General features: G+C 39.1%; 1 protein-coding gene across 23 annotated transcripts in view; it reads right to left on the bottom strand.

The window, feature by feature from the left end:
* Positions 1 to 22,463, bottom strand: part of POSTN (periostin) — a 46,640-nt gene that overhangs the window by 4,603 nt on the left and 19,574 nt on the right. For 3 of the 23 annotated variants that reach the window (XM_020813467.3, XM_020813470.3, XM_078386696.1), the window contains exons 10-22: positions 21,189 to 21,337; positions 19,515 to 19,651; positions 17,304 to 17,434; positions 14,161 to 14,291; positions 13,743 to 13,845; positions 12,243 to 12,310; positions 11,558 to 11,603; positions 9,118 to 9,198; positions 5,424 to 5,480; positions 4,472 to 4,567; positions 3,626 to 3,715; positions 2,840 to 2,920; positions 1,971 to 2,051 (exon numbers count right to left, since the gene is read on the bottom strand). In XM_020813467.3, the coding sequence (XP_020669126.3) occupies positions 1,971 to 2,051; positions 2,840 to 2,920; positions 3,626 to 3,715; positions 4,472 to 4,567; positions 5,424 to 5,480; positions 9,118 to 9,198; positions 11,558 to 11,603; positions 12,243 to 12,310; positions 13,743 to 13,845; positions 14,161 to 14,291; positions 17,304 to 17,434; positions 19,515 to 19,651; positions 21,189 to 21,337 (1,251 nt within the window). The remainder of the gene's footprint in view (positions 1 to 1,970; positions 2,052 to 2,839; positions 2,921 to 3,625; positions 3,716 to 4,471; positions 4,568 to 5,423; positions 5,481 to 9,117; positions 9,199 to 11,557; positions 11,604 to 12,242; positions 12,311 to 13,742; positions 13,846 to 14,160; positions 14,292 to 17,303; positions 17,435 to 19,514; positions 19,652 to 21,188; positions 21,338 to 22,463) is intronic. The other 20 variants (XM_020813468.3, XM_020813472.3, XM_020813471.3 and 17 more) reach the window with 14 other exon arrangements.

Genomic DNA, 22,463 nt, shown 5'->3' with positions numbered 1-22,463 from the left:
ATAAGGCAACAACAAAAGCAAATGTAACTTCTCAAGTAACTCAGCGACTGAAAGACAGTACTGCACAAAAGCAAGAGTAAGAAAAAAAGAATTAAGTGGAGCAGATAATAGCCTTCTACTGCATTGAGGGATATTTGGCAGTGACTCCAATTACTGTGGCTGGCACACGGCTAGAGATAGAAGTGGTATCGTGTTCATTAATAGCCATTCACCACGCAGTTTATGGCACTGTGCTTAACACCAGCACAACTGACCAACAATTCTGGTCACTAGTTGACTGGATGAAGCTACTTTACTGACCCTGGACCATCCACCCCACTTTTATTCTCACTCTACAGGATCATCCAGGTCTTAGATGGGGCCCTTGATATCCACAATGGTTTTCAATAATGAGGTTCATGGGAGAAGCATGTATTTGACCAAAAAGGGAACTGAGAGTGACATGGGCTGTGCGGACCCTCAAAGCCCCCAAGTGGCATCTGAAACACCTTTATTCATTTCTCAGGTGCCGCTGTGAACCCACTGTCTGTTGAATCCACTTTTCCTTTCCAGCTGTCTACTGAAAGAGATGTTCTTTGTTACATTTTTCTATACAATGATGAGTCTTCTTTTAAAAATAAAATAAAATAGCACTTATTCCCACATCTTTCCTGCCCTCGCTAGCATGCATGAGAGCTCCCGATTAACTACCACACTTACTGTTGTATCAAATAAGGAGGGAATGGGCTCTGTTCTCTCTGGGTCCACATTGTTCTCCTGCTGGAAAGGCCACTGAATTCTCCCTGAGAAGGATTCTGGTCCAATGAAAAGCTAGTGGTCTGCAATCTACTTCCCTCTCTTCCAAATTTGGCACGCGGTTAATTGTAACAGAGGTTTAGGTGATTTGGATTAACTTCAGCAGCACTAAGATTAAAGCATATAACTCCAGGTTTAGGAGTCAGGGTGCTTCAACAGATTTTGCCAAAGTACTTTAATTCTTTTTTTCTTCACTCTTTATGAATGCCAGATCATTTTAATCTATGCAACAAGCAACATTCCAGACTGGTAAATAAAGCTTCATTTCACGGGCATTCCATGTTTAAAACATTACATTCTCGTTTTTCTTTTTCTGGTTATTTTTTTGTTGAAGAGCAAACTGTTAAGATGCAGAACAACATTCTGGACAATACAGTGCACCCATTTCTACAAAATTTTGTTTGATTATGCACAGATACTATTGGCCAGCAAAACTGTCAACCTCATGTGATGATGTCTTTTTCCTACAAGAATGAAGGGTTGGCACTGGGCACAAAGTAGTTTACACTGGTGTAATTACAGTGGCAATCTAAGAGAGGCAATTTTAACAGATAATATAGTAAAGAAAGCATTTTTTTTTCCAGTTTCTTGAAAATGAAAGTTTGTCATATCTCCAAAGTGGCTGCCTCTGTAGTAGTAAATATGTTTCTCTTGATTTACTAACCAAAATGAACTTGCATCCACTTGCTTGGTATAATTATGAGTGCGCTGTATTGTAGCCTTGAAAGTAATTGTAATTTTGAAAGTTCACCGGTGCATAAAATCTGCATAAAATGAAGGATGCTAAACATGCTTTTGTTAACTTATGAGCAATGAATATTCACACTTTATGAATATCAGAAAAGATCTGGACTTTCTTTATACTTAATACTTTGTAATTGTTATTTTTTTATTTGAAATACATATTAAAATATCCATATTAAAAATAAAATGTTCATTGCTCATTTCAAACTGTTTAAAGACTGAATATACCCATACAAATTTATTTTATTTCAATGTAATTACATGGAGCTAAGTCGAATGCCTGAAGGTCAACATTTCAAAGACAATTCTTTGCTTTTGGCACACACACACGCACATATTTTAATTGGATCAGTCTTTAAAAAGTTGAAGAGACTTCCAGGCAGTTCTCAGGCCCCCATTGCAATGAGGTTAGTTGTCTTGCACTCACTAACCTCCCTGGAGGAGTCTTTTGATTTCTTCGTCTTCAAGCAAATGACCATCACCTTCAATGAATTTGGTCACCTTGGTAACCTCTGATAGGACACATATTTATTGCATGACATAGACTTACATGGAACATTGAGAAATTGTAACTGCTGCACATTTAACAAGCAGAATTTCTAATTGCATAAGCCATCTTAAGTAATAAGCACCACACCAAACATCTGGTAGCTTTCATTAAAAGAAAGCAAAGGTCGTGTTGTGTTCCTGGTGTACAATATATATTGTTTGTTTTACTTGAACAAGCATTATAGTATCAGTGAGGTACATGTAGAGTTGAAGTCAGATTCCCTGTTGGTTAATTGCCGCAGATTTTGAATATGCCTTCCAGTAGAGGAAGTTTATCAGTTATGAATGTTGGCAATTCCTGATGAATATTATTAATGTCAGAAAGTGATAAAGATTTCCTCACATTTCAGGCATATCCAAATGAATACTAGCTGTCATATTTAGGTGGCTGTCAACATTCACAAGTGTGTCTCTGGGTTTTCAGATATTCACAAAATTTACCTGAGTGCCAATATTCATACAGCAATGTTTCTGCAAAGCACATTGCAGACATTTATTGTAATAGAGACATATTAACTGTACCTCCTGAAAATCAGTGCTTGGAAATGTGAACCCTGTTAAATCTTGTGCATACTCTTACCATGATCAAATATTCAGAGCTAAACTCTTCCAGACTCTGCAGTACGCAATCTAATATTCTGTTGCATATGTAATAGTCATTTTACATGAGAAACAGCTTAATGCGGCCACAAAAATAATGAGCAAAACTCAATGCAGTCCATAATTTCTCTTTGATGAATTGAATACTAACCTTCTTCAAGCAATTTCTTAAGAGTTTCCTCAGCCTCCGCTCCACCACCTGTGGTGATCTGTGTATATTTCAGTTCAGGACCTGAAGTTCAAAAGATTCAATGAGAGGCATTCGAAACAAGTTCTTAACTTGCAGAATTTCTCCTGCACAGTCTTCCTTATTGTGCTGCAGTTATCATGATATTCCTGTTCTGAGTATGGATAAATGAGAATCATGAAATGAGATCCTGGCCGAAGCCCTGCTGTGCTCAGTGGCATTGAAGGCAGTGATCGGCTTGGCAGCTGGTATGAGAGACCGAGACGCTCTGACAAACAGGACAGTGAGGTTTGTGAAAGGTGAGGGAAAAGGTGTCAGCTGGCACAAAGAAAAGGTATAGTGCTCTGGTTGTCCAAGCAGAATTCACCGCCACATAACTCCCAGAAGCTGATTTACAGAGCTTCATCAGATTGTGTTTTGACCATAGTACAAAGAAACAATTATTTAGAAAACAAACAACAAGAGGCACATGAGATGGCAATGATGAAATGAGGATGGAACCACAGATTTAAAATACAAGAGGGGCACAGGATTTCTCCAGAGTATTTCAGATGGAATAATAAAAGTAATTTCCTTCTGACTAAGGTCAGAATAGGAAGAGCTTTCTTCTGAAGCTGGCAATGAAATTCACATTCCCCAGAATCAGAAGCAATCTCCATAGGAAAAGATTTTAACCTATGAGTGTTCTTCTTTCCTCCCCTTTTGGTATAATATTAGAGTTTAAAACTGCATATTCTTGATGCAATTTACCTTGAATAATTCTTTCTTCGGTCACTTGTTTTTCAGTCACTTCCACAGGATGACCATCAATTATTTTCGTGTATTTTTTAATTATGGGTTCTATAAAAATGTTTTTTTAATGTTAGAGACAGAGTAATGAATAATTCAATGGCTTGTTTTGGTATATCCTCATCATGCAGCCAAGGGTTTTTTTAAATGTTGAAACATGGACCAAGAAATAGAGGTTAGAAATGGTTAGAAACAAGGTTTCCCCTCAATGTTTGCATGAAGAAGAGCATAAATAAGGCCATTTTCACACCCAAGCATGCTAATTTTGCCACAGCCAAATATCGACAATCTCAAACTATGAACATTATTTTAAAATCCAGGATGAGAATATTCAAGGTTTTTAAAAAAACACACGTGTTATACCTTGAGCACATCCGTGTTTGGGTTGTAGTTCTCAACTCTGATGACAATGGTCTCAAGCTTCTCAATGTTTCAGAGGTTGAGATTCTCAGAAACATATTCAATACGTTAAATAAAGGAGTTGGCAAAGCTACTTCCCCCATGTCATCTCATGGCAGTAATTCAGAAAGCAGATTTCAGAACAGTAAGACACCACAAGATTTCAGCATGCAAGAAGGAGCACATTGCATTTGGCTTCTTCTACTGGCATTCATAAGAATGAAAAGCAAAGCAAGGCATTTGAATAATGATATACTGTGGTGAAATACATAATTGATAACACATGCTGAACAAGCAAATCCAGCAGCTAATGGGGTCCCTCTCTTCTGGCTTGAGTTGAAATTAGATCTAGACCTCTTCCTCCAAATCATTCCAGTTAGCAATGTCCAGCCAATAGAACATATTCACCTCCATGAATCACTTTAGTTATTGTTTCGCCTTCCCTGACCAGTTTAAATTCTGGCTCCCCTTCAATCACTTTGGTGACCTTGGTAATAGATGGCACTGCAAAGTATTATTTCAAAAAAGGAAAATGTGTTACAAACATGAGAGTCATGCCATAAATATTGAAAAATGCTGGGGTGACAGTACTTCTAAAAAGCAACATCTAATAGTCAAATTCAGGGATAATTCTATGGGCCTCAATCCAAATACTCCCAACCGGAGTAGATCAATTGAATCAATAGGATTGGCATTAAGTATTCACCTGTCAGTAAGTAACTGGTTGTGTTTGGGGCCAAAAAAATGGATGAAGCCAAGGTTTCTGTGACCAGTATGTTAGTGTTTCATGTGGTACAACACTAGCTTGACACTGAAGTGACAGATGATCTATATGTAGGGTTATTGATAGGGTTGCACTGTGATATACTGGGAACGTTATGGTGCAACCCTATCAATAGTTAGCAAGACCCAGGTGGGCATATTGGGATGAGTTCCATGTCTATTGGGTGCTTTTGTGTTGCTGCCCACTTTGCTCCTGTTTGCTATCCCATTTCTCCTGTTCCTTTGAATTGAACTGAATACACTGGTCCCTTGAAGAGGTGCTACGGTCAGAATGACAACTGCTATTGAAAGAGTATCAGGAAGACGTTCAGGAGGAAGCTTTCCATTCCTCCAGCATAAATAAAGGGTAAGAACGCTTGTCTTGAGAGGTGCTCTAAAATGCCTCCAACAGACTTTGCTGCCTGGCTCTATAATCCGAACACCAATTCCAATGTAACTCAAAAATCTGCATTAAGAACAACATGTTTTGTGAAAACTCTTTATCTCCTCCTTTAAAAAAAAAACAGGTTGTTCTGGTTTATAAACCATCCTTATTGGAAGTCAAATGTTGATATTTATCCTCCCCCATACTACTCACCTTCAATTTCTTTCCGAATGGTGGTGCCACCAACTACTCTTGTTATTGTCTTAACATCTGTCAAAAACAATGATAATAAATATAGTTTTGGAGAATTAGATGGGTTCGGCTTTTAAAAAAACACATTTTACTTGTAACAGACTTTGTAATCAAAATATTGCCTAAGAAATAATTTTAACTGGGTTTGTCTTATTACTCAAGTATAATCTGAACAGCTTCAAACACTTTAGGAACTCACTAAATTGGAGGCGGGGCTTTGTTGCGGTGCTGCCAGCAACTCCAGAGAAGAGCTCTCTGGAAAAAACTGGAACCCTCCGGCCCGGGATCCCCCTTTTGAAATGGGGATCAAAGGAGAGTCTAGAAGAAGTCTCTCTGAAGCAGATGGTGAGCAGCAGAAGGAGAAGAAAGGGAGGCAGACCCAGACTTTTTTCTTCTGAAGAAATCACCGTGCACGGACTGGAGCGGGCGCCATTTTTTGGCACTGAGCCGCGAGGAACCCTTTACCGGGGGAGAGGAGAGCAATCAATATAAACTAATAATATAAAACAAGTAAGTAAGCCGAAGCCTCTGATTTATGAAACAGCCTCATTAAGCTGAAATAAGAATGAAAATATTTGGCTGAAAGAATAAATGCAGCGGCGGGTTTATCTTATCAGTCTGACTCAAAAGCGAAACTAAGCTTCTCCAAGTGAACTCTTAAAACACCAGGCTGATTCTAAAGCTGAGAGTCTGAGATGGAAAAATAAATCTTATGTTTCTGGAGAAGAATCCCAGACAGCAACACCGTCTGACTGGATTTAAGAGACTTCGGTGGATGCAGTGTGGCTGGGATACATTACTCTTTGCCTTCTCTGGACTTTGGGAACTATAAATAATAGAATCTGGTGATTTTCGGGAGAAGGAGCTGACGTGGCCGACTGGACTAAGGAGCATTAAGGGGTTAATGAAGATCACAAGACGAGCTCCAAGGACAATCTACTGGACAGTTTGAGACTTTATGATTGTTGTTTTGTTTGTCGGACTGCAGACCACGTGTGTCTAATAACAGAAGCTTGCTGAACCCAGGAGAAGAAGAAATAACTGTGTCACGGTTCTATTTGATATTGTATTTGCTGGGCTAAAAGTTGATTTTTATATTACAATATTTGGATAAAGATTGGAGGGAGATCTAAGGGGAGGTTTATGATGAGGGGTTTGAATTGTTGATAAAATTGTGGAAACTGTGGAAGGATTTCTAGGGGGTGATTATTGTGGTATTTATACAAACCCCAAAGCCTGAGATGGACCCCAAAAATTCAAAAGAACAAATGGAGACTTGGTCTGTTCAATCCCAAAGTTCTGGAATAGTGGTGCAAGAAATAGAAAAGGAATGGCAGATTAATATACAAAGGCTAATATTAACAGGGTTCCAGCGAGTGAATGCAGGTCTTAGCAAAATAGAAGATTTGATGAAAGGGACGAAAGAGGGGACAGTAGATGCCAAACAAAACTTAAATGAAGTTGTACAAACTTTAGAATCGTCTGTATTAGACATGACACCAGGTAATATGAATGCAGTAGAGAGTTATCCAGTGACCCATGCAGCTTCCAAAATTAAAAAGCATTATGACAAAAATCTTAAGGAGGCAGAGATACTGAAACCAGACAATCTTATGGTGAAAATATGGGAAGTGAAAAAAATGGATATTCTGTCAGATGGGCTGAAAGACTGTTCAATTCAAAAAGAAACTGAACGATGGGATGTATTGTATAAATGGCAGCAGCTACCAGACAATGTTGGAATAACATAGAATAAAATTAAAATTAAATGATAAGGTAAAAGCAGGAGGGTAATCAAACTGTGAAAAAGCAAAAAGTTGATATGTATTAGTAATATGAATTGATTGGATGATGTTATACTTTATGCTCTCCTATCCCCCAAAACCATTTTTCCTTCTCTATCCCCTCTTTCTTTTTGTACCCTTTATCCCTGTTCCTAAATAAATATATAAAAAAGGAAAAAAAAAAAGGAACTCACTAAATTCAGTGGAGTGATTTACAGTACAGTCTACGCAGAAGTAGACGCTTTTGAATTGTGGTGCTGGAGGAGACTCTTGAGAGTCCCCTGAACTGCAAGGAGAACAAACCTATCCATTTTGAGGGAAATCAACCCTGAGTGCTCACTGGAAGGACAGATCCTGAAGCTGAGGCTCCAGTACTTTGGCCATCTCATGAGAAGAGAAGACTCCCTGGAAAAGACCCTGATGTTGGGAAAGTGAAGGCAAGAGGAGAAGGGGACGACAGAGGACGAGATGGCTGGACAATGTCACTGAAGCTACCAACATGAATTTGACCCAACTCCAGGAGGCAGTGGAAAACAGGAGGGCCTGGCATGCTCTGGTCCATGGGGTCACGAAGAGTCGAACATGACTTAATGACTAAACAACAACTCAGAAGTAAAGTGCCCTTGAGTTCTGTGGGGCTTCCTCTGGGGTAAATGAGCAAAGGACTATATCTGGCACTACATACCCAGCTTATTACATGAATTGGCATGTGAAAGTGCTTCATTTTAGGCAAGAACAAAAAGACCAAAACTAACTGCCATATTTTAATGTGAGCTTTTGTAGACAAATCCACTTCCTCAGACAGTCAGTATGTGCCAGGTTTGATGCTTATTTCAACTCTGTTTAAGATCTTCTAGTCACTGGCACACGAGTTATTATTTCACCATTAGCTGTGGGGCAAGTCATCTCAAGTCCCTTGTAATAAAACCGCTACAAACAATTATGGATTTATATACTTCATGCATTCATCTCTCTCTCTCTGGAAATAATTTTGAAAAGACTTCCTTGGAGCTGAAAGGAATACAAAAGCATCCATATGATGTAGCAGGTTTTGTCTTTCAAATCACAAACATAATTGGTTCAGTAGAAAAAAAAAGTTTCAAAAAATTTACAGATGGAGCCTAAATCCAGTTGGCAGCCCCAAATAGAGTAAACACCCTGGCTCAGAGGGAAAGTAGTGAGTGAGTCACCACTGTAGTTGTTCAGTGGGTCTACTCAACTTTGAACTAACAACTGCATTTAGGCCAAATTTGCTTTGATGCAATGTCTCTATTAGACCCACTCTAGACCTGCTGCAGGATTTGTCTGTCTTGCTCCTAGGCAGCAAGACTTCAGTAGAAATCAGTAACAGAAGGATCTCAAGGTAAAACTCTGGTCTCTGTTGGGAATATGTGGCTTCATCCATCACAAAATTTCACATTAAATGAAATGTCAGTAGCATTCTTAATTGAGGTCTTTATTCTCTGGTGCTAGGAGAAGAATCCTGGGGCAACTCATCCTTCCAACATATCATAGCTCTCTGTTGCATATTCCAGTAGTCCCCAACCTTGGGCATCCAGATGTTCTTGGACTACAACTCCCAGAAGCCTTCACCATCACCTCTGCTAGCCAGGATTTCTGGGAATTGAAGTCCAAGAACATCTGGAGGCCCAAGGTTGGGGACCACTGGCATATACTATAGATGTGTCTGAAACATTCTTTTTATTACTGTTTATTCAAATTTTTAATATTGTTTGCTTTAATATTGTCAGTCTCCTTAGGACCACTTAAGGAGAAAGCTGGGGTATAAATATTTTAAATATATAAAATAAAGAATAAATAAACCTTATCTGCTATCATTCATAAGGCTTCTTCATTTTGGCTTCCTTTACCTTCTTTTTTGGTGATTGGCTCAAAGCTGCTTTCAATGACTTTAATCTTGGGATCCACAACCTTAGTAATAATCCGGGTGGCTGAATGAGCACAGAAAACTTGGGTGAGCAAACACGGAGACAATTTCAATGACATTGGCCAACCTGGCCAATCTACTGGGATTTAGTTGGTTAAATTGAAACAACAACAAATTGAGTTAAAGTGATAATGTTTGAAACACTTTTTTAAAAAACTGCAATATGCCCAGTTGCCTGACAACTGACTACCAAGGCACTTTCTCCTCCATGAAACCCTGTTCCTATGAGGAAGAAATAAGAGGCGCCTGCCCCATTAAGAGCCATTGCCTAAGGGTGTTGGAGTGCATTAAGACGATAGCTCCTGGCATTACATCTCCTTCTTCAAATGTATAATGGAGCCAGTGCTCACACAATCAGCACACACACACACACACACAATGGATTTTCACAGAAATAGTAAATTGTCACAAGCTGTGCCAGATGCAATGCAAAGGTGTTTTTGGACTTGAATGGGTAAATAAGCACCATGAATTTTACGAAAGAGCTCCTCTCACTTGCTAATATGGATAGATGCAATTGCCTGCATTTTTGGACCATTCTAGCCGGGAGCTACAGGCACTGTCATAAGAAGCTCCTGCATTTCTAATTTTTCTGCTACACCACCACCTTCTTCACCAATTTTTTAAAACCACTTGAGCCACAGAAGGAGAGGGAAGGGGCAGGCTTGAAGCTTTCCTTCCTCATGAACTTTCCACACTGAGCTGTTTGCCTAACTGGGAATTCAGACGTTTCCCCTGTTTTTAGTGGTTCCTTAACAGTTATCTCTGGGAGCGTGCATAGAATAGCATTTGCCTTTGGCTTGATATGTCCATGAACTTTGATTGATTTATCCTAATGGTGGTGGTGCAACCTTGGACTAATAGCGTCTGACAAAGGAGACACAACCCCGTTTATGTTACATTGAGGCTGAAATTATTTTGCAAGTATTTGTCATAATTATTGTTTATTCCTGATGTTTTTCAAAGTCTTGTGTAAACATTTCTGTTGCCAGTTCAGTGGTTGTGTATCTTTGGATGATAAAATGCAAAAACCTTATCATGCCAAAGTCATCCAGTGATTGCAAACCCACTGATTCTGAACCCCATTTTCCCACATTAAACAAATCCAGTTGTACCTTTAAGAATAAGTATAAAATGTATGGTACATTTAATCATAAAAGGTATGTTTTTATTGAGATATATAAATATGCTATTAAAATTTAAATTCTTAAAAAGAAGTATCAAAAATTTGAAAAAAATTCAGAAATGACTGGATTGAAATCACCCGCACAGTTAACATAGTTGGTAACATATAATGGGTTAAAAATAACACATAATTAGAGGTAAAAGCTGTTTAATGTTGCAGAAAGGTGATCTAGACAGTCATTCTGAGAGCCTGTCTATATGGCATGAAAGGAGCAAGTTGGTTTGGGCTAAACAGGGTTGCTAAGAGGTCCAGCATGCCATTTGGTGTGATCATTGCATCCAAAAGGCATACAGACCTCGAGTAAACCTATTTGGTCCGCAGCCTTTAACTAATAGTTACAGCCACTTCAAGATATTGGCAGATTAATCACTTCCTCGGCTCCATGAAAGAGTAGAGAAAGTGATTTTTTTTTTTAAAAAAAAAGTGTGTACTAGGGCACCAAATTATTCACTGCACTACTTTACAAAAATAAAAAACAAATGGAAAACTTCCACCCCAAAATTTTTCTTTGCTTTTTCACTTAACAGTCCAGTCAAGGGCCTGCCTGCAGCTGAATTGGTCAGGCTCTCATCAAGACCTTTAAAAGAAAAGCAATCAAAAGCTACCAGGAGGAAGCTTTCAATTTGTCTTTTTTTTTTTTTTGTAAAGTAGTGCAGCAAATATTTGTTGCCTTAAAACATTTTACTTTTTCTTCTTCTTCTTCAATTTCATGGAGAGGCCAAGAAAGTGATTCATTTGCCAATATCCTAAAGTGGCTGTCACTTCACATATTGGCAAATTGGAGGAATTAGAGGAAGGCTCATTTTGGTCTGCTTATAGCTATCACATGTGCTGGAAATGGACCAAAACAGAGCCATCCTACCTACACAAAAAGAGCAGAAGCTCTTGACAGGGGCTGTGAATAGGGCCACTCTGGGGGAGAGCTAAGTTGCTCAAGTGTATTTAGGAGCAAACTGTCCCTGCAGCAGGCCATATTTTAGTGAATACATATTGTCCGTTACCTTTATTATAAACTAGAATATTCAAGATATGGACTGGATGAAATAGTTGCAGTGACTTTAAAGTTATATGAGTCCTTATTATCTAAGTGGACCACTGGATTCCCCATGATCACCTCTCAATTGCGCAATAATTTTTTAAAAAATTAATTGCCCCTTTTACTGTCAATAACACTTACTATAAAATGTCAGTGGAATCTCTTTGAATGTGCTACCCCGGACAAACTGCATGAAAAAAAGAGAGAAAGAGTTAAGGCCAGCATATATATAAGAAAGTGATTGAGTGGGTGAACTAGTGATTTACAGTCTATCATGAGGTTTAATTTCCCCCCCCCCTGCATCTTGAATTAAGATAACATTTTTTATTATTTTTCACAAATACCAGGTACAGCCAATCAAAATTATAAAAACATTGACTGATATTACATAACAGATTCAGGTTTTAACCAAAAAACTGAGTAATCGCTAAACATTGACATGTTATACATGCTGTTCCTAATATTGCCCATTTTTGTAGCTCTCTTGATGTTATTTCTGGAATCTGCATATTATTATTATTATTATTATTATTATTATTATTATTATTATTATTATTATTATTATTATTATTATTATTATTATTATTATTATTATTATTATTATTATTATTATTATTATTATTATTATTATTATTATTATTATTATTATTATTAATAATAATAATAATAATAATAATAATAATAATAATAATAATAATAATAATAATAATAATAATAATAATACAAGGCACAGTCATAAAAACATTTTTATTATTATTACTATTACTGTCATCGTCATAGCATCACTATCATAACATCATCTCAAAGTTTCATTCAGTTATCATACCTTAATTTGAATATACTTGATCAGTTTTTTGAGAATTGCTAAGAGCTGATCATTTCCAACAGGTGTATCTAAAATAAAAATAAAATAGTAAGCATTTCAATAATAGTAAATAAATAGCTTTATTTTTATAAAACGCCTTGGGAAAAAAAAAATTCTCATCCTTCTTCACAAAAATAGAGCTTGAAAATTAATTAAATTCATCACTTTTTTCACACCACTGCCAGAAAAAGGCCCTCAAAGTCTAACATTTAACATGAACATTCAAAGTTTGTTAACAGCAATATTAACAAGGGTTTTCTGTAGCAGGAATGATGTCAGTCTACATTATCCCTCTCCAAAGAGAAAAGAGACTAAAGTTCTCTTTACAAATTAAATTCATACCTGGTAGCCTAAGCCAGGCCTCTTGTAAATGCATCTGGATGACAATATTTGGAAATCTTAGTCAATACAACCAAAACCTATAGTATTTCTCTGGGTTTTTAGGAGCCAGAGTTCAAGAGCACTAGGAGCCTCGTGGTTCGGAACCATTCCTCTATAAATCGCCCATCGCCCACTCCCAGAACGTTTTTATCACCCAGCATTGTAATGAGCTGTGCCTGAGAGTACAGGGTGCTTGAGAGGGGAGTTGTGTGCCTCTCCACAGGGTGGTTCAGGGCACTGCTGACCTTTTGGAACACAAGCAGCTGCTGAGGGCATAGTGACCCTATTCCTGTTGCACCCAGATGAACAGAAAAGAAAAAAAAATACTAGCTTCAGTCATCCATGGGTAAGATTTTTAAAAATAATGCTTGTTTCATTTCGTTTGCTGTCAACTGTGGGATGGCAGAGGACTGGATTCAAAATGCAGCCAATTGGTTGTTGGTACGTCAATTCAATATGACAGCGTCAACGATAAAGAGAAAAACCTCTCCTTGTACCAAAAGAGGGTTTGTTGTTTTCTTTCTTTTTTTTTCATATCTATCCGTTAATTATTTTATTTTGTGTTTCACTAGAATAAGCAAATTTGCAGGCACCCATGGTAGGTCTTTCTTTCTAGTGTGCCTTTAGGGGAGGGGCCATGAAAATCATCCCCGCTTCATGTTGCACAAGGGCTGCTGGGTTATGTTTTCTGCCCCCAATGACATTATTATTCAAATCTTATACACAGAAGACAGAAACCAATATATTTTCCCCCCATTTCTGGGACCCTGCAGTTTGACCTGATTTGCAATAGGATCACAGGGTTGCTATGATATCAGCAGCTGCCTGGGATCAGAATAATAGAATCACAGAATAATTGAGTTGAAAGGGACCTAGAAGCCCGTTGAGTCCAATCTCCTACTTGGTGCTGGAATCTAAATCAAAGTAGATCTGACAGGCGGTTGCCTAAATGCCTCCAATATTGGAGCACTCGCTAGCTCCCAAGGTCATTGAATCCATTGTCATACTACTCCAACAGTTAGGAAGTTTTTCCTGATATTCAGTCTAGTCATGAATATGCTGTAATAACTCACAACCCACCTGCAGGATACAGGAGCTTGTCTATTACATGGATCACACCGTTGGTAGCCATGACATCGGATTCTTTTGATTTCAGTTCATTCACCAGAAGAGTGTCGTTTATCTACATATGAAATAATATTGATGAAACGAAGGAACAAAATCTTCATACAGTTGAGTGTCAGGTTTTCAGAATGGCTAGTGTTTTATGGAGTAAAAACCCCATTGATCATGAGGCATATTTGAAAATCTCTGGAAAAGATTTGGAATGAGGTCAAAATGAAAACAGCCAAATTTAATGGAGAGGCTTTACATATTCCGAGGTCTGAGATGCTCCCCAGAATGGGTTGCTCTGTTGCTGACTGGTCATTTGGAAAAGGAGGAGGGAGAAGGCTACAAGCTCAGTAATATTCCTCAAAAGGCTACTCGCATTACTCACCACTTTCAAATACAGTTTTCCACCTTGGATTGTTTTCAGAATATTGGTTACACCGGGTTCAAATCCATTGCCAATAAAAACACCTCGAGTTAAATGATACAACAGAATATTCCGGAGGGCATTTTGATCATCTGAGAAAGATAAGTAGTGAAGATAAGTACTTTGGTCTCCAGGGACATAAGCATTGTGTGATCGGTGATTCACCAACCACAATATCCTGTTTTCCTTCCGCGAATGTTACAAATAACCCTCTTTTTTTACTTTTAACTACCCTAATTTTAGACTCTGGTTTCTTTCCATAGCCAAGAGATCAACTAGAGCCTGAAGTTAGGATCAAGAACATCAAACAAGTTCAGTGTCTCATTCACCCTGCAGATAGCTTTAGAGATCCCCCGAGAATTTTTTTTTTAATAATCTAACCTGGAAGCATGAGTCAAATTTAGGAATGTTTAAAACTGCATGCTCCCAGCTTCAATGCAAGTAGCTTTACTGAAGCCTGAATTCCGAGGTATGAAACGGCTCAGCTGATCCTAAATGGGCTGCAATCAGAGACATCATCACACTGAGAATAAATTCAACCACCGTGCGGCAGATGCTATTGTGCCTCTACTAGAACTCTTTTCCTCATTGCAGCCCACATAACCTAGTAGGGTTAAATGAGAGAACACAGTGCCTAATAGAGACAGGAATGAATTCAGTTGTCCCTGTGTGGGGCGAGCCATTGCTGGGCCAGCGTATGTGTTGTGCAGGCATCGCACCCACCTCCTGTGGGCAACACACGCTTCCCTCCCTGCCTCCCCAGTGCGACTTCTCACTCACCTTTTGAAGTGTCCTCTTCTGTCTTCCGCCTTCTCCCTCAACCAGCCACTCAGATGAGAAGGTGGGGCAGGGATTCCTTCCCTGCTGCCTCCGTGTGTGGCCAGCTGATGGAGAAGGCGGAAGACAAAAGATGATGCTGCAAAAGGTGAGTGGGTAGTTGCACTGGGGAGGCGGGGAGGGAAGTGTCCGTCACCCGAGGAACAGGAGAGCATGCAGGGGAAGGAGGGCACTGTGCCTGCACAACATCTGTGCAATGACAACTTGATTCCTGCACATACCTAGTGCCCAATCATCCCATGGGCTCACTGGCCCTGTCGTGTCTGTGTAATAGAGGGTTGGAAGATGTTCTGCCCTGGATGTGCAATGTGACCAACAGAAAATGGGGAAGGGACTATCCACCCATCTGTTGGGCGTGTGTACGTGAATATGCATACATGTGTGGACAAGCTGGAGCCCAAAGCAGTACCAGGACTATTCATGTTCTGTACCCCCAAACCGATGATGGGTTGGAGCAGGTAGGGTGAAAGAACGGACCTTTCAACTGTGAAATTTCTTTACTACCCTAAAATAAATCTTGTCTCAGAGCCACACCAGATGCATTGCCTACCTCATGCTGTTTCCTGGCCTGGAGGAATTAATGAGTTTCTGACATGACAACATTCCTTAGCTTAGGACCTGATTCTGATAGATGGTGAGATGGGAAGTAAAATGCATCTCTAAATAAAATGCATCTCCAAAGGAAGCTGAAGCTCTAGTCTCTGCATATTCTGTCCTTAACTGTCCTCACCATTAAAGGTATAGATTCAGTAACACCTCAAAGTCTAACCCTAGTGAACAGTGACACAGGTTTTCCAAACCATGATTTGCATTTCGCTAGGTCTTCATGTAATTGACTGTATGTACATTTACAGTCTGCCTAGTGCGCTGAAAAATCCATAGTGAACACTCATTCTCTATTTCCCTTTCTCATTTCTATACACATCCAGACATAGTCTCTTTCTGGTATGGGTTACTGAGTTGAGTATGGTTCACTGAAACGGGTCACAATCAAAAGACAGTTTCCTATCTTCTTGGCTTGTCCCAAGAGATCACACTTCGGGTTAGTGGCCAGAATCCTATTACTTACTCCTGCTGGTATGTATCCCTTGGCATAAATCTCAGTGCTAAACAGATGCTAGCTAAGAAATTGGCATAGGCATTCGGCATTGCACAACAGTTGTGTGGCTTGGCACATGACACCAAATGCTTATGCTGCCTTCTTAATTTGTGGCAGTTCTTCACTGAAATTCACATCAATGGTCTTGCACCAACATAGAGCCAGGGTCTGCCCAACATAACAACATTGACAATCCAATCTCAACCCCAAGATGTGATGGCTCTTGGGAGCTAGGATGAGGGACAAGCCCCTTCTGCTAACAAAAACCCTATTTTGCCAGGCAGTTGGCAGAGACCCCCTTACAAAGCAATCTGCAAGCAGCCAAGCCAAAAAGGAGGAAGAGAAAATTACTCCAGGTCCAAACCTCATCTGGCCCAGGGATGTTGATACAGAATTAAGCCAGGGAAAGGATGGTGGAAAGTCATTTTCAATATGCCATTTTAGTCCATCAGGATTGCATTGTTCCATCACAGAAAGTTACTTCTGAGAACTGCAGCTCTCCACATTTTCCAGCTGACATGGCCAGCTGTAGTTCAAGAAAGAGAAAAATTGTCTAGATCTCAATTGAATGCATTCAGTTTTGCATTTGAACCAGACCTGTGTCTGCTTTGATGCAAGACCCAACCTCAGCTACCTATGAGGAATTTATGGCAATGAAAAGATTCCTTCCTTTTTCTACTACTAAGACTATTGCTTAGAAATGGAAGTGCCCTGGCCAAGATAAATCACATATCAATTGATGCAACATGGAAGAGAAGTACTGCCAAGAGGCCACAGTATTTAAAAATTCTGTCATTTGCATAAAAAGCAATGACAGAATTGCTTGTCCAGGAAGTGTTCCCCTGTATCGGCATGGGCACCTCTGGAAGGCCTGGGTGGTCTGTTTTGCACATCTGGACCCATCATGGCCTCACCGTCCCCTCTCACCAAAACCAGAAGTGGCCAAGAGTTGAGTAACAGTTTATATTTAAAAAAAGCCCTTTAAAAAAATTAAACAAAGCAAGAAGCTTGAGTTCATGTGCCTTGGTTTAAAGGGAAGTTGTACTGAACTACGAGTCGCTACATTTTAATGGAAACAGAAAGACTCAAGGGGATTAAAAACAGGAAACAGGTGCAGGTGGCCCACACGCTTTCCTCTGCCCACCCCTGCCTTTTATGATCTACTTACTAATCAGGGTCTGCTTCTCTTGTTCGGTCAAGCCTTTGAAAGCATCGTTTGTTGGGACAAACAACGTCCAGTCACCGGGTTGGGACAGAACCTCTTCCAAATCTGCAGCTTCTACTAGGCTGAGGAATATGCTGAAAAGAAAAAAAGGGGGATGAAATAATAAGCCACAGTTCAGACTTTGGAAAAAGGCAAGCACTTGAAAGCCTGTTGAAAGCAAATGGCAAAAGAATAAGGAAGAGTCATAGTTTGATGCGGGTGCAGGGAATTCTGTTCTCTGTCTTGCCCTGTCACAGCCTGCCTGAGCACAGGGCATACAAGGGCACTGTCTCGAGTGATGCTTCCTTCCACAAAAGCATGCATATGTGTCCATCCTTAAATAGCCATTCCCTCCACCTAGAGACCTGTGGGATCAACAGGCCCCTGGAGCATGCCCTTGTATGCCCTTCCCTGCACTGTGACAACTCTGTTGAGCTTGCACAAAGCAAAAAGAGCCATAATGTTCTATTTTTCATTTTCTGGTGATGCTCATTCCTTGATGTCTTTTTCCCGATTCAGATGGAGTGCCTGGAGATACTACTACTACTACTACTACTACTACTACTACTACTACTACTACTTCTTCTTCTTCTTCTTCTTCTTCTTCTTCTTCTTCTTCTTCTTCTTCTTCTTCTTCTTCTTCTTCTTCTTCTTCTTCTTCTTCTTCTTCTTCTTCTTCTTCTTCTTCTTCTTCTTCTTCTTTTTGGTCTTTTTTTATCTCTCCCACACACCTATATGTGTGCATGGAGAAATGTTGAACTGCAAGCTTTGGTAACAAGCTCTTCTTGAGTTTTATCTCCCTCTCCTTCCAATATCAAATGTGGGTGCTGGGTGCAATGTGAGTCAAGAAGGGCTCCTTGAGAAGCAAGAAGATTGGACCAGTATGCTTAAGGAATTTGACCCAACTCCGGGAGGCAGTGGAAGACAGGAGGGCCTGGCATACTCCGGTCCATGGGGTCACGAAGAGTCAGACACAACTTAACGACTAAACAGCAAATGCTTAAGGATGGTTATATCAGCATGTGTCAGGATGTTTACAGAAAGAATGCTTTATATCTGTGTAGACATTTATAAGCTTGCACTGTTTGTATTGTAGAGATCCTTCTTCAGAAGCAATTAAGGAAGTGAACATTTGGTGTCAGCCAGTCTCCTCATCTTTCGTCTCATACTCTTTCCCTCTGCAGCAGTAGCTGCAGATGCTGCCCCAGCTAGCTTATGAGATTTCTTGTAGCCTCTAACCATTGCTTTTAGCCTTTTAAAAAAGGGGGGCAAGATTTAAACAGAGTTCTATGACGTATGTTCTGTTCTGTTCAGTTGTTTTTATTTTGTCCATTGGACAGATACATTGAGAGTACCATTTTCCTGTGGTAGAAAAAAAGAGCCCCTTTTCCAGAATCACACTAGAATCTGCACAAGAACTATCAGCACATAAGGATGGATGAATTTTGTCTCTCATGCATTAGCATTCCATTCTCTTTTTTGGTATGCAGTTTCCTTTCATGTATGAATTATGTACATGTTTTGAAAAAAGGACTCCATCAACAACATGCTGGAGAGTGTGAAGTCAGATGTGTGATCATGTTCCAGGACACACATCTGGGAAGTAGAAACTAGCTAAGTCATGCAATGAATTTATGTTGTTTGGGCTTGTTCCTATGCGACAGAAGTCTCACAACGTTTTAAAACTCTGTCTCCATGTGAGTAAAGAATTGCCAGTTAGTTCCATAATATATTAAGCCTGCCTATTCTTCACCCAGCTTTTGAAGTTGACATACTGTCTACAGAGACGTGACAAATATGCCTCACACAAAAACATTCCAATTTTCTGCCCCTTTTGATTGTCTACAAGCAGCATGCAGAAAATTGCTCACTAATGATTTATTGCATGTTGTTTCCCAGTTAAATTACTACTTGACCATTAAAAGAATTATTCAGTTTTTGACTTCTAATGCCTCATGTATTTGATATGTCATTGCCTAAAACTGATGAGAGCAACCGTCCACCCAGGAAATTATGTTTTAAATGTTATACATTTTCACTTCAAAAGTTAAAAAACGGAGTCTTACAATTTCAAATATAATTCTTTATATCTCCAAGTCTCACTGTGTACAACCCAAATTTCATTGCTGTGCAGCTTTACAGAATAGTTTTAATTCAGTTACATTCTCGGCATACCTGAACCGTTTATCTGATCTCAACAGTTCATGCAGAGTTTTCTCTGCTGGTTGGATTATTTCTCTAAAAACATGGATAAATCCATTCCGTCCCTCTTTGCTTCCTCGGACCATACATGAATTCTCAACACACACGGCCTATTAATGAAAAAAGAAAGATCAACAGCATGTGAAAAATACAGTGGAAAAAAATTTGAAACACATTTGAGCAGGCCTCCTCAGGCGTTGTTTTACATCAAATATAATTCATCTAGATTCCTTGCAAAAGATTTGTTTCTAATCTTTACAGGAACAAATTTGTTTAGATATGGCATTTTATCTGAGAGCTGTACAAAACCTTCTTTCAAAATTACACCATTGTATTTTGAGTGAAACAGCATTTTAATGGCTGGATGGAGAGAGGATGAATCCATTACGATCCCTCACTTGTTTGTGTTCACCCAAGGTGTCAAGATGTGGAATTTTGGATGTATAGAGTGTTGAAATAATAAGGGAAATACAGAAGAAAGAGTCTTGAAAATGAAAGTACTTTTGAAATTGAGGCTTGTACAATAGCTTACTATGATCATTTAAAAACAAGTGGCTAGCTTCAGACAAACAATAACAATTCTAATATTTGAACTTGTTTGTAAATGATGCCCAGACATGGGTGAAGGATGCAAGTTTTAGAATTTGTATTCTTTAAAATTATAATATTCTGATTTTCCAGGTTTCTGGGAACCTAGATCCTTTATGTTTCCATCTTTTGTTCCATCAGACCTTGCAAAAATTGTAGTCATTGCCAAAATTTTAGTCATAACAATGACATTATTGTTATTGTGGCAATGTGCTAGATATTAGATTTAAAAACTCTGGAGTTGGTGCAACAACAATTAAAAATCCCATTATTCCCCCCCGCCCCCGAACTCAAGACCCCTAGATCTCCAGGCTGCTGCAAAAGAGGTTGTTTACAAATAAGGGGATGTGTGGACAACTGAAAGAATTACAGATATAGAGAGATAAGACACATGGGCACTCAGGAATCCATCACATCATTGCAACTACACACTACTTTGGGCACCAAACATCCAAGAACAAAGATTATGTAGCACTGCATCAGCTTCGTTTCCAGGTTCCAACAACAATCAGCATGGTTTTCTCTTCATAGATTGAAATTGACCTGGCTGGATGAGTACTCTCTCTCTCTCTCTCTCTCTCTCTCTCTCTCTCTCTCTCTCTCTGTGTGTGTGTGTGTGTGTGTGTGTGTGTGTGTGTGTGTGGTGTGTGTGTATGTGTGTGTGTGTGTGTGTGTGAAATATGTATTTCAGTGAATACAGCTATCTAATTCATTTTTCTAGCAAATGGTGAAGAACCTTCCTCACTGTATATTCTAGAAAATGTATTCTGGGTAGAACACATTTTGCACCAAACATTTACCAGGTTATTATTCAGTCCAAGACCATTAAAAGTGAATTATTAGCCATCTATACCAGGAAGCTAATTGCACTGTGTCCAATAATGGTACAGGCGTGTAGTTTTTCACTTTAAAAAAGCCCTTCTACTATTTTTAATATACCACTTTTTTTAAAAAAGCTGGCATGGTGAGATTACCTGGAGTAATTGTAATTTAAGCAATTTCAGAATGCTGTAATCTTTTGCTACTTCAAAAGTTTTCCGATATTTTAATTTCACTTACTGTGCGATACACAAATACTCGGAGCTTCTTTCCTCCCAGAGTTTCCAAGAATTGTCCATTGTAGAGATCATTCAGGCCAACTTTCACTTTCAAAATGTGATTCTGCAGAATCAGCTTGAGGATCCGCTGGTCCATGGTTAAGGTGTCATCTAACCGTTTGGATAAAGCGTACTAGCTACATTAGGTTTGCTTTTCTGTTATTTTATACAGCAATTTTTATGTTGTACATAATGTATCATCAGAATCATCAGAATCTCCATCACAATGGAGATGCTATTCATCCCTACACACAATCTGTCCAATATGTTATTTGTTAAAACCTAATATTTTTTCTGCATTTTAGCACACAGTTGTTTGACATTAATTACATGATATTGGGGTCTCCAATGTTTTGAGACTCACAAGCAACTTTTGGAATACCAAAATGTTATATAAAGTTATGACAAAGGCAGAAGCAGAGTATGAAGGAGAGGCATTCTTTTTCTTGTCCTCTGTTCCTTTGACAATGATGTTGTCTGTGACTGGTCTCTTTTAAGAAGGCAGTAGCAGGCTGAGTGGTGTGGAGGAAGGGATTCTACTGTTGAACTAATACAGCCTCACTGTCACAGATTGAAATAATCATCTAGGGAAATAGCTGCCAATCTTGTGTAGCCCAGGTGTCCTTGGACTGCAACTCAGCACAGTAGCAGTCCAAGAACACCTGGGTTACCCAAACTTAGGAAACACTAGTCTAGAGCACTTCCAAGCAAAGGTGTCTCATTTTATAATATACACAACTGCATTGTATACCTGGCTGGGTGAGGACTTAGAGTAATGTATACCTATCAAGTGGAAACTATGTTCCACATTGTGATTCAATCTGGGATGTGAGATTTTGATTAAATTCATTCTGAAACACAACCTAAATAAACATGTTACACTTCCTTTTGAGTGAGCTGGTTCTGTCTGGCCAACTCCAAGAGCAAAGAGTTGGTTCTTGGGGATGGCTCTCTGCAGGGAAATCATTAAAAGAGGTCTGACATCCCCTTGTAATGGATGTTCACGGAATTGTTAATTATTTGAACTGCCATTCAGTGTAAAGGTCATGCATTCTTACAGGGTTATCTTCAGGTGTAGATCATAGTTGTAGCCTCAGCATCCTAACCCTACTGAAAGAATTTTGATGCCTCTATACTATTTAACATATACAGCAATTCTAACTTATCTCAAAACCCTCACCCAGAACTTCTAACAAAAGAAAAGAACGCACAACCTCCTGATTCTAATTATAAAAAC

Source organism: Pogona vitticeps, chromosome 2 (genome assembly GCF_051106095.1).
Source record: "Pogona vitticeps strain Pit_001003342236 chromosome 2, PviZW2.1, whole genome shotgun sequence".
In the NCBI taxonomy this organism is placed as follows: Eukaryota; Metazoa; Chordata; class Lepidosauria; order Squamata; family Agamidae; genus Pogona; species Pogona vitticeps.
The sequence above is the reverse complement of the archived record's forward strand: the minus strand, read 5'-3'. Positions and strand labels throughout refer to the sequence as shown.